The 14851-nt window shown below is 37.9% G+C and overlaps 1 protein-coding gene across 1 annotated transcript in view; it reads right to left on the bottom strand.

Annotated features, from left to right (window-relative positions):
• Positions 1-14851, bottom strand: part of ccser1 (coiled-coil serine-rich protein 1) — an 85650-nt gene that overhangs the window by 31519 nt on the left and 39280 nt on the right. The window contains 3 exon segments of the mRNA XM_046872376.1: positions 1367-1444; positions 2859-2942; positions 9444-9521. Coding sequence (XP_046728332.1) covers positions 1367-1444; positions 2859-2942; positions 9444-9521 — 240 coding nt within the window.

Here is a 14851-nt window from a genome sequence, read left to right as displayed (position 1 = left end):
AAAGAGCGAGAGAACTAAGGATACAGAGGAAAAATAGTGATGACCTCTTCAAGTCAAAGCAGCCTTAGAAATAGCTGACCTACTTGTAGACACACTTTCCTATGTCTGTGTGTCCTCAATGAAGTAACCTATATAGCAGTGCAGTCTACATAGCAAGTGCAACTCCTCTCTTGCTAAGCATGAGAAGCGATGAGGGTGTGGATAGCGGATAGGTTGCATGAGGGTCGTGCGAGATGCACGGTTCGTTTTTTTTTTTTTTGCCAGCCACCTCTGGTTCATCTGAGACGAGAAGATGATGATCCACATTTTAATCCGCCCACTCCACTTCCACATTCCTCCTTGACACCGCAGCGAAAAAAAGGTGTTAGCTCACGGATAAAAAAAAAAAAGGCTGTTTATCCATTGCATAACGGGGCGCTACTTATAATATCTTGTCTTTCTCTGGCTCTTTAATGAGATAGCAGAGCTAAAAGCCTGATGACTCGGTGAGCCATTTACGTTGTGTTAACAGTAAACCAATTAGAAAAAAGTCGTTTGAATTCACATCAGAGAGGCACATTATCTCTAATACAAAGCTACAAAGTCTGGAGAGAGTGGAAATATTTGGGGGAGAGGCACACAGAGGGGGTCACGATGCATCTCCATAGGAGCATGTCTAAAAGCCATTCTAAATGAAAGGAGAAGAGCCAAAAAAAAAGATAATATTGCCAGTTCTATTCGCTCTGCATTACAATGCTGGAGGTAAAATGTGACATGAATATAAAGCGAAGGAAGACGAAAACTACTGCTTATGTAAGTTCTATTGCATGTCACACTTTTTATAAACAAGAGTCACACAAACACTCAAAGACGTTTACGAGTGGCTGCGCCTCGCTCAGATAGTCGCAGTCAATTGAAATTATGCTAAAGTTATGAAACAAAGTTCTACACCGTTCGTAGGCTACTTGAAGCAAAGTTTAAAAACTGTTTGATCTCCAAATCTTAATATCTCTCTGTAAATTATACAGCTTTGTGTTTCTCCGAATGCTGCTTGACGACTTTGCGCAAAAAAAAAAAAAAAAAAAAAGCAATTTTGGGGAAAGAACGCCTACAAAAACGCTGCGTCAGAGCTTCACGATTAAAATGACTTAAAGCTTTCTGCTGAGAAAGTGTTCGATTCGGCAGCGCTATCAGAACCCAAACACGCGCTGCATGGATTACAGTGTTATTGCTGCGTTTCAGCACGAGCAAATAAAAAATAAATTAATAAAACAGGACAAGCTGACCTGAATTCAATTAAAAAAAAAAAAAAAGACAGTGTTCAATGAAGCACAGATTTTAAAGGAGCCATTAAGAGTTCGATTATAGTTGGGTAATGGGTACTCACCTCTGGGGCTGGAGGATCTGTCTGGGTTGTTTTGTCAGTTTTTTGGCAAAAAGGTTTTTGTGCAGAACGGGCAGCTTCCTATAAAACATACACACAGTAAAAAATAAATAAATAAATAAATAAATAAATAAATAAATAAATACAGTGTGTATACATACTATATACACACACACACACACACACACACACACATTATATATATATAATATATAACTTAAGAGGTCTATTAGCACTCATATTACAGTGCTAATTGGCTATTGGTTCTACATGAAACATCTAATTACTTGCTTAATTTCTTTCTTCTTAAAATATAAAACTCCAAAAAAAATTGCTAATGATCAAAAAAGTATAAAATAAATATAGACTACCATATATATATATATATATATATATATATATATATATATATATATATATATATATATATAAACTGTTTTGTCATGAGGGATTTGACAGATCGCGTTGTTCTTGTTAGAGATGTTTAAACAGAACAGGGCATAATACTATGCATTTCCACTGACACTTGTTTCAATGAGAAGGTGACCTTTCAAGACAGAAAAGTAAAAAAGTACATACGCACCTTCTCAAAAAAGTGTCTATGAAAGAACACGAACCACATGAAAACTTGATGTAATCTCATGCCGTTATTGTCAGATGGGCTCAGACTAATGACTATGCAACTAATACAAAAACATATAAATAATAGCTTTCGAAACTTGAGTAAGCAATCAATCTAATGGCAATATTACAATGACGGAGTAATAAAGATTCCGCCCTGTGATTCAACTAACTATCAGTCACTTTTACCCCAGACGGCAGCGACAGAACAGAACTACGGCATTTAAAATTTGATGTGCTTTTAAGGGGTTCTTTTCGATCACCGCCACAAATCAGTCCAACAAATATCAATTTAGCAGGTAGAAAACCATTATGACGGCCTTTCACATTATAGCTGGAGTATTAGTCTTCATTCGCGCGCTCGCGTTTCTAGCCTCTTGACTGCCCTCTACAGTTTTTACTTAAGCCCTCTTTCTTTCCGTAGCACATCTTTTCATTTGCCCTCCACCCTCCTGGCCTATAAATTTGAGCAGGAGCTGTCATATTTCTCCTTCTGGCATCTATCTTTTTTGCGTTTAGGAGAATAGTGCTGGTTCGCCATAGTGAGTGGTAGTGATTAGGCATATGGCACCTGGTACTGAGTGAGTACTGAGTGAGTACTGAGTGAGGCCCGTAAAAAAATATTTCCAGTGCAACACTGGAGTGCTCTCATGCATCTGCATAACTTATGACTACAAGGTCTGGGGAAAAGAGGAAAAAAAGACACTGACTATTTTATAGTGCCACCTAATTGTGTAGCGTCAACAAAAAAAGGAATTAAATAAAGCAAGCATGAAGCTGTAGCATGTTGATCTGGGCCTGCCTTTGAGAAGACTATAGGCATCTTGGATGAGAAAACGGTGGTGATGTGTATGAGGGGTTTGACTTATCTCACCAGCTCAGTCTGCAGAAGCAGGATCAACTCATCTCTCTCTTTCAGCTGCTGCTGTAGGGAGTGGCTCTCATCTCGCCCTGTATCCTACACACACACACAAAACAAACCTTAAAAAAAGGACTACTTTATTCAGGCCATCTTTTCTGGTTAAAACTAGCTCTTCGAGTGAGAGAACAGAAAGTGAAGAGGAAGTGAAGGTTTCACACTGAAGTTTCATCTGATGCGAACTCGCTCTCCATTTCCAGCCAAGTCTCGTCAAAATCCATTATACGTGTACGGAGGAACCGGGAGCTTCAAAGGCACCAATACTAAACCACCGAAAGCTCCTAAAGCAGGTCAGGAACTGAAAAAAATGGAAATTCAGTCTATCGCTAAAATTCCTCATCCACATGCATATAGAGCATAGATCTGGCAACTAATGCAGCAGTAATAAAGAGCCTTAGATACACCACAGCTGCTTTCCAGAGAGGGTTTAATTTAAGACAGTAACGGGATTAGTCACACTAGGGAAATACAGTAAGGGTACATGAAAGTCTTGCACATTTAGGTGCATAATGTTGGGATAATCAGACTAATAATCCTGCTATGAAAGCCTATAATACGTCTGAGCTTGTATATTGGAAAGAAAAAAAAAATCAAGGGGGGGAGAGGGGGGCTTAAGACGGAAACGTGATTCCTCCCCCCCCCCAATTCCCTAAAAGAAAATTGAAGTGCTGCTTCTGTAGTTTTTGGAGCACAGCCAAAGGCTACATTTTGGCAGAAGGGCATGGGGGAATGGAGACCCTATCATATTTGGATTAAAAATAAATAAATAAACAAACAAACAAACAAACAGTACGACCGTTTGATGGATATGTTTAAAAAGCCCAATGTTTCCTCATTAAAGCAGTATAAAGGGACTTATTATGCTAGTTTAAATGCTGTACTATATGTTTACCAGTAAATATTCCAATTATCCCACAACAGATAACCAAACAATACAGAAAATTGAAGGTCCTGAAATAATTATCCGACACTATTCCTGATTTTATCACATTTCATCCCAGTCATATTAATATATGTTTTCCACTAGATTTTACAGTGTGGTTTTATGTTGGTCTGTGATGCATTCGGTGTTCCAGTTTATTTTAAAGGTGTTCAATGGGGTTGAGGTCAGAGCTATGTGCAGGCTAGTAAAGTTCTTCCACAGCAAACCATGTCTTCATGGAGCTTGCTTTGTGCACAGGGGCACTGACATGCTGGAACAGGTTTGGGATTCGTAACTCAAGTAAAGAAAATTAAATGCTAGAGAATATAATGCCTTATGCACTTGTGTCCTAACTTATGGGAACTATTTGAGTAAAGACACAATCAGATGACCACACATGCTCGGACATATGGTGTATATTGACCAGGAACAATCTTCACCCTGAAATTGTTCATTTTCCAATATGAAAATCATCAATGAATTGTTAGCCTCATGATTTTTTCACTGTTTATTTTGTTATTGCAGATATAATTGACTTTAGTCACTATACCTCATTGCAATTTTATGAAGAACTTAAACTTTAAAGGTAATTCATCTCCCACATTCACATAAAGGTCAAAAAATGGTTTTCTTGACTGTTTGTCATTCTAAACAATTTGTGTTCATTAATCAAGGTGCAAAAAAATACAAACAAGTCAAGGGCTAGGCTTAATCCTGTTTGGTACGGCGTACAGAGTCCTTCATGAGAGCTCAGTCAAAAGGATTACGTGCTTCAATGTCATATGCTAAACTGTTTCTGGCAATGTGAAAACATTGTAAAAACAAGGATCTCAAGAGCAGCCGATGTACCTCTGATGGGAAAAAAAAAAAAAAAAAAAAAAAAGGTAATAAATAATAAATGAATATATGAATATCTTCCGTCTTTATACCTCAAATTAGAGAACTTCTTTTTAAATCGCATCCGTCCCATGCATACGAAAGGTCGCATCCAAATCCAAGCTTGTGGGAGCATTTAATTAAACCATAATTATAGATCCCAGCTTTACCAAGAGGCATTTTATCTCTGCAGAGGCATGGTGGACCGCCAAAGAGAAAATTGGCCATAGTTACACTGACACACACTCGTACACAAGTACATAGACAAACAGACGAATGCCTTCAGCATGACAAGACCCACACAGTGTCTCTTTGGAACCATGCTGTAAAGCTCCACTCGAGTAGTATTTCAGTTTATCTGGCCTAGTTAGATACTTCAGTAGTGGGAAAGGGTCAAGCTCAACAAACTGAGATCACTACGGTTAGAGAAAACCTAAATGCTGGAATATGCTGAATGTTGAACTCTTCAGACAGATGAGTAAATAAACGAAATGTCTACTGTTCCTTTTTTAAAGTAAAAACACTATTTTTAAATATCATGCCACTGCATCACATACAGGAATGCTACTGTAATGGAAATCACAACATGGGTTGAGGAATACTTTCAGAAAACATTGTCGGTGAACACAATCCACCGTTCCATTCGCCGTTGCCGGCTAAAACTCTATAGATCAAAAAAGAAGCCATATCTAAACATGATCCAGAAGTGCAGGCATTTTCTCTGGGCTAAGGCTCATTTCAAATGGACTGTGGCAAAGTGGAAAACTGTTCTGTGGTCAGACGAATCAAAATTTTAAGTTCTTTTTGGAAAACTGGGACGCCATGTCATCCGGACTAAAGAGGATAAGAACAACCCAAGTTGTTATCAGTGCTCAGTTCACAAGCCTGCATCTCTGATGGTATGGGGTTGCATGAGTGCCTGTGGCATGGGCAGCTTACACATCTGGAAAGGCACCATAAATGCTGAAAGGTATATCCAAGTTCCAGAACAACATGTGCTCCCATCCTTTCCTTCTCTTTCAGGGAAGACCTTGCATTTTCCAACATGACAATGCCAGACCACATACTGCATCAATTACAACATCATGGCCAAGGATCCAGGTACTGAAATGGCAGCCCGCAGTCCTGATCTTACACCCATAGAAAACATTTGGCGCATCATAAAGAGGAAGATGCGACAAAGAAGACCTAAGACAGTTGAGCAACTAGAAGCCTGTATTAGACAAGAATGGGACAACATTCCTATTCCTAAACTTGAGCAACTTGTCTCCTCCATCCCCAGACATTTGCAGACTGTTATAAAAAGAAGAGGGGATGCCAACTTGGCCTTGTACCAACTTTTTTGAGATGTGTTGATGCCATGAAATTCAAAATCAACTTATTTTTTCTTTTAAAATGATACATTTTCTTAGTTTAAACATTTGATGTGTCATCTATGTTGTATTCTGAAAAAATAATGAAATTTGAAACATCCACATCATCGCATTGTTTTTATTCACAATTTATACTTTAACTTTTTTGGAATCGGGTTTGTATGTGTGTGTATATACAGTATATATATATATATATAGATATATAGATATATAGATAGATATATAGATAGATAGATAGATAGATAGATAGATAGATAGATAGATAGATAGATAGATAGATAGATAGATAGATAGATAGATAGATAGATAGATAGATAGATAGATAGATAGATCGATCGATAGATCGATCGATAGATCGATCGATCGATCTAAAGTGCTTACACCAGAAAACCAAAGAGACAATATTTTAACACCAATATTATTTGTCCTTATCATCTTCAAGAAGTTTAAAAAGAATGCATTTATCAGCATAAGCTAAATCCAAAATAGTGCACATCAACTGTTCTAAATAAGTATGATCACCGTGAAACGAAACTATTTAACGTTTCTTTTGTGCGAGAGCGAAAAAAAAAAAAGAAAGAAAAAGAATTCACTGAAACTTTGAATTATGGGGAAATAATCTCATTTTCAAGATAAAAAGTCCTGCCGTATGGCTGTCCTAGAGAGGCATGTAGCCAATCTTTCCATTTAGACCTAATTACCATACTTCAGTGATTTGCTGTGCTCTGCATAATTCGTATTTCCTGGTGTGAGCAGTAATTTTAAACATACTTTTATGCTAGTCAGAGCGGGTGAATGTACAGGCCGCCTGAAAAGACAGGAACTAAAGAGAATTCAACTACACACATTTCATTTTCATTTATTATTTACAGCATTTAGGTATGTGTGCAATAGTTAAACCTTACGATGTGAGCATTTTCTCACCATATTCTATCCCTTTTTTAGGGGGATTTTATTAAAACATATTTGTTTGAAAACAAAAAAACAAACAAAAATAAAGAATTTCCTCATTCTTCTTTACAGTATCTAGTAATCTAAAATTTCTTATAACATTTTATTGTTGTTATTAAAAAACAAAAACAAAAAATTAGCTTACTGCATTTGTCTGTATTACTATGTAAATACAGTCTAGGACCTTGGATACTTTTTGCTTCGTAGCTATGGATTCGTTTCGAAACCCGTTGGATCTCACCTTGGATCGGTTTGAGCCGAGAATCTTCTTGAGATTCAGCTTTTATGAATGTTACAATAATATTGCTGCTGATACAGCAGGCACAATGTCGGACGTTAATATCAGAAAAGAGCATTGTGTTGGTGGTTTTACATTTATTGAAATAGATTGCTTTTTGTCCATCATAAAGAAACGCTGTGATTTTATTGAAAAAAGAAGGTGAGCTGAGGTGAGCTGAAACAATTGCGCAAAGTCACTGAAAAGAGCTTTACGACACATTCGTTGCCTCCCTTTTTCCACCGGAACTTTTCTCGGTGAGCATTGGTCGATTTCCGCCACCTCTCAGCTCTGGACTATTGCTCATGCTGCGTCATAGGGCAGAGTGAAACAATTGGAGAAACGTGTAATCTGCCCACTTCTGCATGCATGAGCTCACAGATGCCTCTGATTGTCACCTATTGTCTATTGTCACCATAACTGATAGAGGAGGTACACTATGCCACTTAGCCCACCCTTTTTTCTCTTGTGCTTTTCTGATGCACAACTCATTTATTCACTTTCACTAAGCTCTTTATCCTGGTAAGGGTTGTGATAGATCTAGAGCTTGTCCTGGGGCAATTGTCTAAGGACAATTTAGCCTAGCTAATCCACCTACGAGCAAGGTTTCAGAAGGCAGGAGGACTGACAGGAAACTCAAACAGACACAAGCAAAGCATTAGGAAACAATCAGTCTAACTTGAGCGAAAGATCAAAACGGGGACTCTGATCCTAAAAGGCATTATTGCTACCTTTATTAATTGTCCTACAAATATTATCTAGTGTTATTATAATGCCCTTTACAGCAGCTGCGTGGTAAACAGACCCTGTTCAACAAAAAACATTCCAACTAGTTAATTAACGCAGAACAACACTACATCTTCTAATGTTTGTATGCAATGTGTAAACACAAAGCCGCAAACCAACTGAAGCATGTCATGCTCATTATTGAATTGTATAAGCAGGATGGAATAAAAAAATCCGACAAAATTTGCATGATAAAACGATTCTTTCCTCATTTGACCATGATAAAGTACATGCTATGGGAAACGTTGGCCATAAATACATGTTTTGAGTTTGACACTGTATGGGAAACCCATTCCTTTATCACTATGAAATATAGTATGAACTAGAACAATGGATCCTGCTCAGCAGCCTGAAACTGGAACTGTGCATTATGTACCTAAATCCAATTTCCTGAATCACACTTAAACCCGGTTATGCCTGTTGCACTAGAAATATATAGCGGAGCTTAATGACTGATGGCGGTTACATGCATTATTATCGGGTAACAAGTGTGACGAGTCTACATTCTCCCTGCAAGTTTCTCATTCTCGCCACACGAGAGCGCTTTCCTCAGGCTCCAATTACAAAAGCGACGGGGATAACAAATGTTCGATACACAAAGTTTTCTGCTCAAAGTAGGACAGAAAGTGACACGGTTCCGTCTCAGGTGGGATCGTGGGTTTTATTTTTAAAAACAGGGAAGTTTTACATTTTCTAGAACAAGCCAGGACAAGTCCCACCCTCCCCCTGTCATCCGAGCACGGTGTGAGAATGCATGGCGTCCTATTCTAAGCTTTCCTCTCGCTGGCTACGGACAAGCTGCGACATCACATGGCCCGTCGGTGTGAATGCTGCTCCTGCATGTGCTCCATGTAGGTCAGGAAGGAGGACAGAGAGAGACCTCGTTTCCAACTTTGCTCAGCTCGACGGGATTTCCGAGTTAAAAAAAAAAAAATTATTATAAATCCTGATGAAAAACAAAATCCGCTTCCCTCCTCAGAAAAAAAAAGTTCCACAGGCAAAAGTATAAACCTTTCTCTTGTGACAACGATGGCTCGGCTCCAACGGATTACCGAACATAATAAAATAATCTCATCAACTTTATTTTATTGATAGTAAAAAAATAATGTAAAAAAAAATCATTCATATTCAGATAAACTGAAGTTGAATTGCAGAGAGGATTTTATTGTTTTTTGTTGATTTTTTTGTTGAAAGATGCACAATGGAAAGGAAATTCATTCTCTGTGACTGTACTTTTAAAATCCTGACAGTTAAACTGTACATTTTAACAAACTACAAAAACCTTATGCTTGATTACATAAACTTTACCATTCTGAAAGGCTTAGAAAATAAGTATCTATAATGCAAGGAATTACCTTGAAAGCTGGTGACTTCTCACTGCAGGGGCTTATAGGTAAAGAGTGAAGGCTGCTGGCAGGGCTGGGCTCAGTGCTCTACAAAAAAAACAGGAGAAAAATCAACAACAACAACAAAGACATCAGTTTGAATACGGGCAGTTTTTGTTAACTCAAATGATCAACAGATTCCAATACACCAAAAGGTTCCACTTCCAAAAAAAAAAAAGAAAATGTATCTTTTTTTTTTGACAAAATACATTCAAATCAAAACAAAAAAGATCTCTTCTTTATCTCAATTGTTAGACTCCACTTTGAACTCGAACTGGAGTCCAATTTACTAAATTTCGTTGACTGGACATGATTTTAGAAAGGCACTCGACTATGTGTATAGAGTCCCACAATACAGAGTGCAGATCCGACCAAAACCAAGCCATGTAGCCTAGGGATCTGTCCACAGATTTCCAAAATCAAATTGAGTAGAGATACATAAACCTAGGCTAGGTTCTAAACCATTTCTAAATCGTTAAATTGTTTAAGAAGCAACATGAACACCACAGATGTGAAATGGAAGAGAAGTCTGGAACCACTAGGAGTCCTACCCAACAGTTATTTTTTAACAAAGCTACAGAAGTCCTTCACAGAAAACTTCTCTTTGCAAACCTCAATCTAAGAAATACCGCATCAATCAGGCATTTATAGTAGAGTGGCTAGACACAAGTAACTCCTGATTAAATGTCACATGGAGGGTGTTTAAAAGAATCAAAGAGCATGAGGAAAAAGTTCCTATGGTCTTATGAGACATAAATTGAATACATTTGTGTCTGAGCACAACATCTGGCAACAACCAGATACTGCTCATCAAGTCACTAAAACCGTTCTGCGATGAAAGATAGTGGTGACGGCGGCATTAGAATATTGTGAGCATCGTGATATGCTTCTAAGCTGCAGGGATTCAGAAGGGGACTGGTCAGAATTAAGGGAAGGATAAAGACAAAGTTCTTCAAGGTCCAAGCTCCAAAGTTCCCACAACCTTTTTAAATGAATACAGATAGATACAGTGTCTCCCAAAAGTGAGTACACCCCTCTCATTTCAACAACCATTTCAGCAGATCTTCTCAAGGAACAATACTATAGAAACTTCAATATATTTTAGTGTAGTCAATGTGCAGTTTGTATAGCAGTATAGATTTACTGTCCTCTAAAAATAACAGCCATTATTGTCTAAATAACTGACAACAAAAGTAAGTACACCCTAAGTGATAACAGCTGTACGTCACTTACGGATGCAAAGCCACATGTCCTGTTGTCATGTTCATGTTTTTGTCTGCTTGACAGAACCATACATATTAGTGTATCGTGTATTAGAGCAATTCAAATGTGATGCTTTGAGTAAAATTCCCTCATACTGACCTCTGGATGTTCAACATGGCACCTCATGGCACAGACTCTCACAGTAAACACATAACTTGATATATATCAGTTTTTCTCTGCACTTCACTTCTATCTGGTAAAAAAGCTTTTCATTGTTACTTACACTCTGTGCCATGTAAAAAGTTAAATATAATCAACCCTAATAACCCTAGTGAGCATCGGATGTGATAAGAATTAAGTGCAAGGACTTATATATTTCTTTTCTTTTCTTTTTTTTCCTTCTTCTCTGTTTTGAGTCATTCTAAAACAGAGGATTCAGCTACAGCTGTTCAGCTGGTCTAAATGTTTGTACATGATAAGTGGTTGTGTTCCTGATATTTTCAGCAGCACACTCGGTTGTAATGCCCTAATGGATCTTGAGTGCTTAATGGTCCACTGAGTGTTTCACTGAAAGCATCTTTTGTGAGGTGTGCTATAATTTGGTAGCATAGACATGCCAACTTAGTTGACCTTTAGGGCAAAATGACACCCATAAGTAAGAAACCATTTTTGAACAATCTGTAAGAAATTGCCATTGGTATATTATATGTCAGGTTAGCTGTAGCTACCTAACTAGCCCAATGGCAAGCTGTGTCTTGCGATAGTGAAGTGATAATCGACTGAACGAGCGAATAATTAAATTATTCCAGAGTTATCTGCACCTTTGGGAAAGATGGCCTTAAAAAAATTGAAGGAGAAAAAGAATGATAACAGTTCATTCATTTAATCTCACAATCTGAAAATGACCAACATTTAGCCTTAATGCTTAATTCTTGCACCTTTTTCGTAAAGAGACTGGAAAATACAATGCACAGAATTCGAGACCTGACCGCAATTACAGGATCTCTGTAGATCCTCAATTTTCCTATTAAATAATGTCCATAATGAAATCTAAAATAACATGACTCAATAGAGTAAAGGAAGCTCCACTGAATCAACTGAATGATCTTGTATTTAGTCAAAAGCTCAGAGGGACTACAGTTTTGCCAAATAATAAAAAAAAAAATCTATATTTTTGTTTCATTCAGTGACATTTGCAGGTTGAACTTCAGGCTCTGCTTACTCTGACTCCAGCTTTAGTCATAAATGTTCAATTTCACATAGTCAGCAACACTGACAAAGTTGTGTGTTGGATATTTTTGGCCTAGCCAAGACAAAGCTGTGCTCAAGGTAAAGATAAAAAAGTTTTTTTCTAAGGAAAGATGACATTCCTAGGCTACTGTAATGTATAGGTTTTATGACTAATCTTTAGGTGAGGACCCATAGTTTCTTAGCAGAACATTGCCTAGAGCATTACCCTGCCTCTGTCAACTTGCCGTTTTCACCTCACTTGATTCTAAATCTTTTTTATTTCTTAAAAAAAAAAATTCGCTAAACTGAAAGAAAAAATTCATACTATCAAAGACCTGGCTTGTAAACTACATCAATTAGATGGCCATGTACAAGTTTACAGTTGTTGATTCTTAATTGAGGCAACCAGATCTTCTAAAACTTTATGGAGCCCTTATAAAAAAAAACAAAAACCAAACATTATTTCATTACAGATCCTCTACCAAAGTGGTCCCCAACATTTTTTGCGCCACGGACTGGTTTAATGTCAAACTAATATTTTCACGGACCGGCCTTTAAGGTGTGGCGAATAAATACAACAAAATAAAATGATACGACCGCCATGAAAACATGGTATTTTCTAAATCTAATAATAAACGTGAATCCACTGTGTTGTTTTTTTGTTCATTTTGCTCGCTTGGGGGTTTCAATTTAGCGGTTATGTATTATGTGTTAGCGGCCAGAGCAGCCCCTTTAAGAAGGTAGCGGATGGAGGTAAGACATGTGACCGAGGCATCATGAGTGAGTCATAAACAGATGTGGTGGAGAGAATCTTGTAATTTTCCAAAATAAAATAACGTTCAGAATCGGATAATAAATAAAACGGAAATAATGTTATGTATTGTTTCTGTGCGGCCCGGTACCAATTGACCCACGGACTGGTGCCGGTCCACGTCCTGGGGTTGGTCTACCACTGTTCTACCATACTTAGCATTAAAGATTCTTTCTTGTAAAATCATACTTAGAAAAATAAAACTTTTGATTAATCTGACCAAAAAACCACATAACACTCAACTTTCCAAGAGCATTTACTAAATTCCATGCACACACACTTGAAAAATGAAGCAGCTTTGGTCTGACCTTCCAAATAGTTTGTTAGCATGGAGGTCTAATTTCACATTTGAAGACTTAATAAATCCAAAATGATGTTTATCTTCTGCAAATCTCCAGCTGTGACCCTTGGAGAAATGTTGTCCCTGTAACCATCCTCCTCTCTATGTGGGGGCATAGAGGTTTATTACAGCTCTGGCTACTTTCTTAGAATCTTAATGATTCTAAGGGTTTCTGGAATCGGTTTATTGATGAAAGTAAACACAGTTCAGTCTTAGTTAATTTGCGAGTTCTTCTCGTTTCCTCGTGTTGACGAAAATGGGAACATGCTGGTACTTTGTTCGTAAGAATCTTTATTGCACTTTACTAAGGCTGCCAGTAATTCTGGATGACTGCATAAAATAAGAAACCATTGGGAAAATGAACAAACGTCTTCATCTGTGCTCAATATCACAGGGTCACACAATCATAAACAAAGCAGAAAAGCACAAGTCATTGCAATTCTTTTCACTGAGCCGTTTACATATGGAGATGGAAGATGGCACATTTGCAAGTTAATGAGAGGACAGAGTTGGCGAGGAGGGCAAACAATTTCCTCTTTAATATTCATGTTTCTTCTGTTCTGTGCACTTTCTTGGACCTTCTTTTGTCTCATAACATTATTTTTTTTTATGCCTTCACAAAATAGTTTTTACGACTCTAATGTTGCTAGTGTGTAAAATAAAGTGTCTGGACACTTGTCCAGTGTCGCGGATATATGTGTCTATAGAGAGAGTCGATAATGAAATCTAAAATAACACGAGAGTAAAAGGGACCTTCACTGAAAAAAATGAGCTTGTATTTAGTCAAAAGATCAAAATGCCTACAGTTTTGCAAAACAATAAAAAAACAATCTATATTTTTGTTTGATTCGGTGGCATTTGCAGGGTGAACTTCAAGCTCTGTTTGCTCCGACTCCAGCTTCAATAAAGTTTGTAATGTTTTTTGCATAGTCAGTAACATTGACACAGTTGTGCTTCAGAAATTACAGCCTAGTAAATAAAGATTCTAAACTTTTTATTAATGGCCATTATTTGTCACATATTCATTACAGCACAGTGAAAGGCTTTCTTCGCACATTCCAGCTTAATTGGAAGCTGTGGTCAGAGCGAAGGATCGGCCATGATACGGAGCCCCTGGAGCACAGAAGGTTAAAGGCCTCGCTCAAGGGCCCAAGAGCGGCAGCTTGGCGATACCGGGGCTTGAAACCCCTGACCTTCTGTTCAGTAACCCAGCACCTTAACCACTGAAAATTAGGCTACTGTAATGTACAGTTAATATGTGGCTTTAAATAGGTGGCGTGTTACAAAGGACCCATGTTTTCTCAGCAGAGCATCACACTACTCATGTTGACTTAAGTTCTTCCCCTAGTACATCCTGGTGCAATCTCTTCCCCAGGTAAGTTACACATATACACCCCTGGCCATCCATATGATGTCAAGGAAAACAGGATTTATATAATTTACCCTCTTCTTCTTGGTCCAGTTCTAATGCCCACGTGCTTAACTTTTTTTTAGCAATTTGTACTACTGAAGCTCCTCTGTGAGCCTGGACCAGATGGACTAACTCCCTACACGCATCAGTGAATCTGTGGCGCTCGTGACTCTGCCTTTGGTTCACTGGTTGTCCTTCCTTGTACCACTTTTAGAAGGTAACGACCACAGCATATACAGAACACCCCAAATGACCCTGCTGTTTTGGAGGCCCACTGACCCGATCGTCTAGTCATCAAAAATTTTACCCTTCTCAAAGTTGCTTAGATCCTTAAGCTTGTCTATTGTTTCCGCTTCCAACAAATCAACATCAAGAACTTCAAA

Source organism: Silurus meridionalis, chromosome 17, assembly GCF_014805685.1.
Source record: "Silurus meridionalis isolate SWU-2019-XX chromosome 17, ASM1480568v1, whole genome shotgun sequence".
Lineage (NCBI taxonomy): Eukaryota > Metazoa > Chordata > Actinopteri > Siluriformes > Siluridae > Silurus > Silurus meridionalis.
Note: the sequence above shows the minus strand (reverse complement) of the source record. Positions and strands in the feature narration are given on the sequence as shown.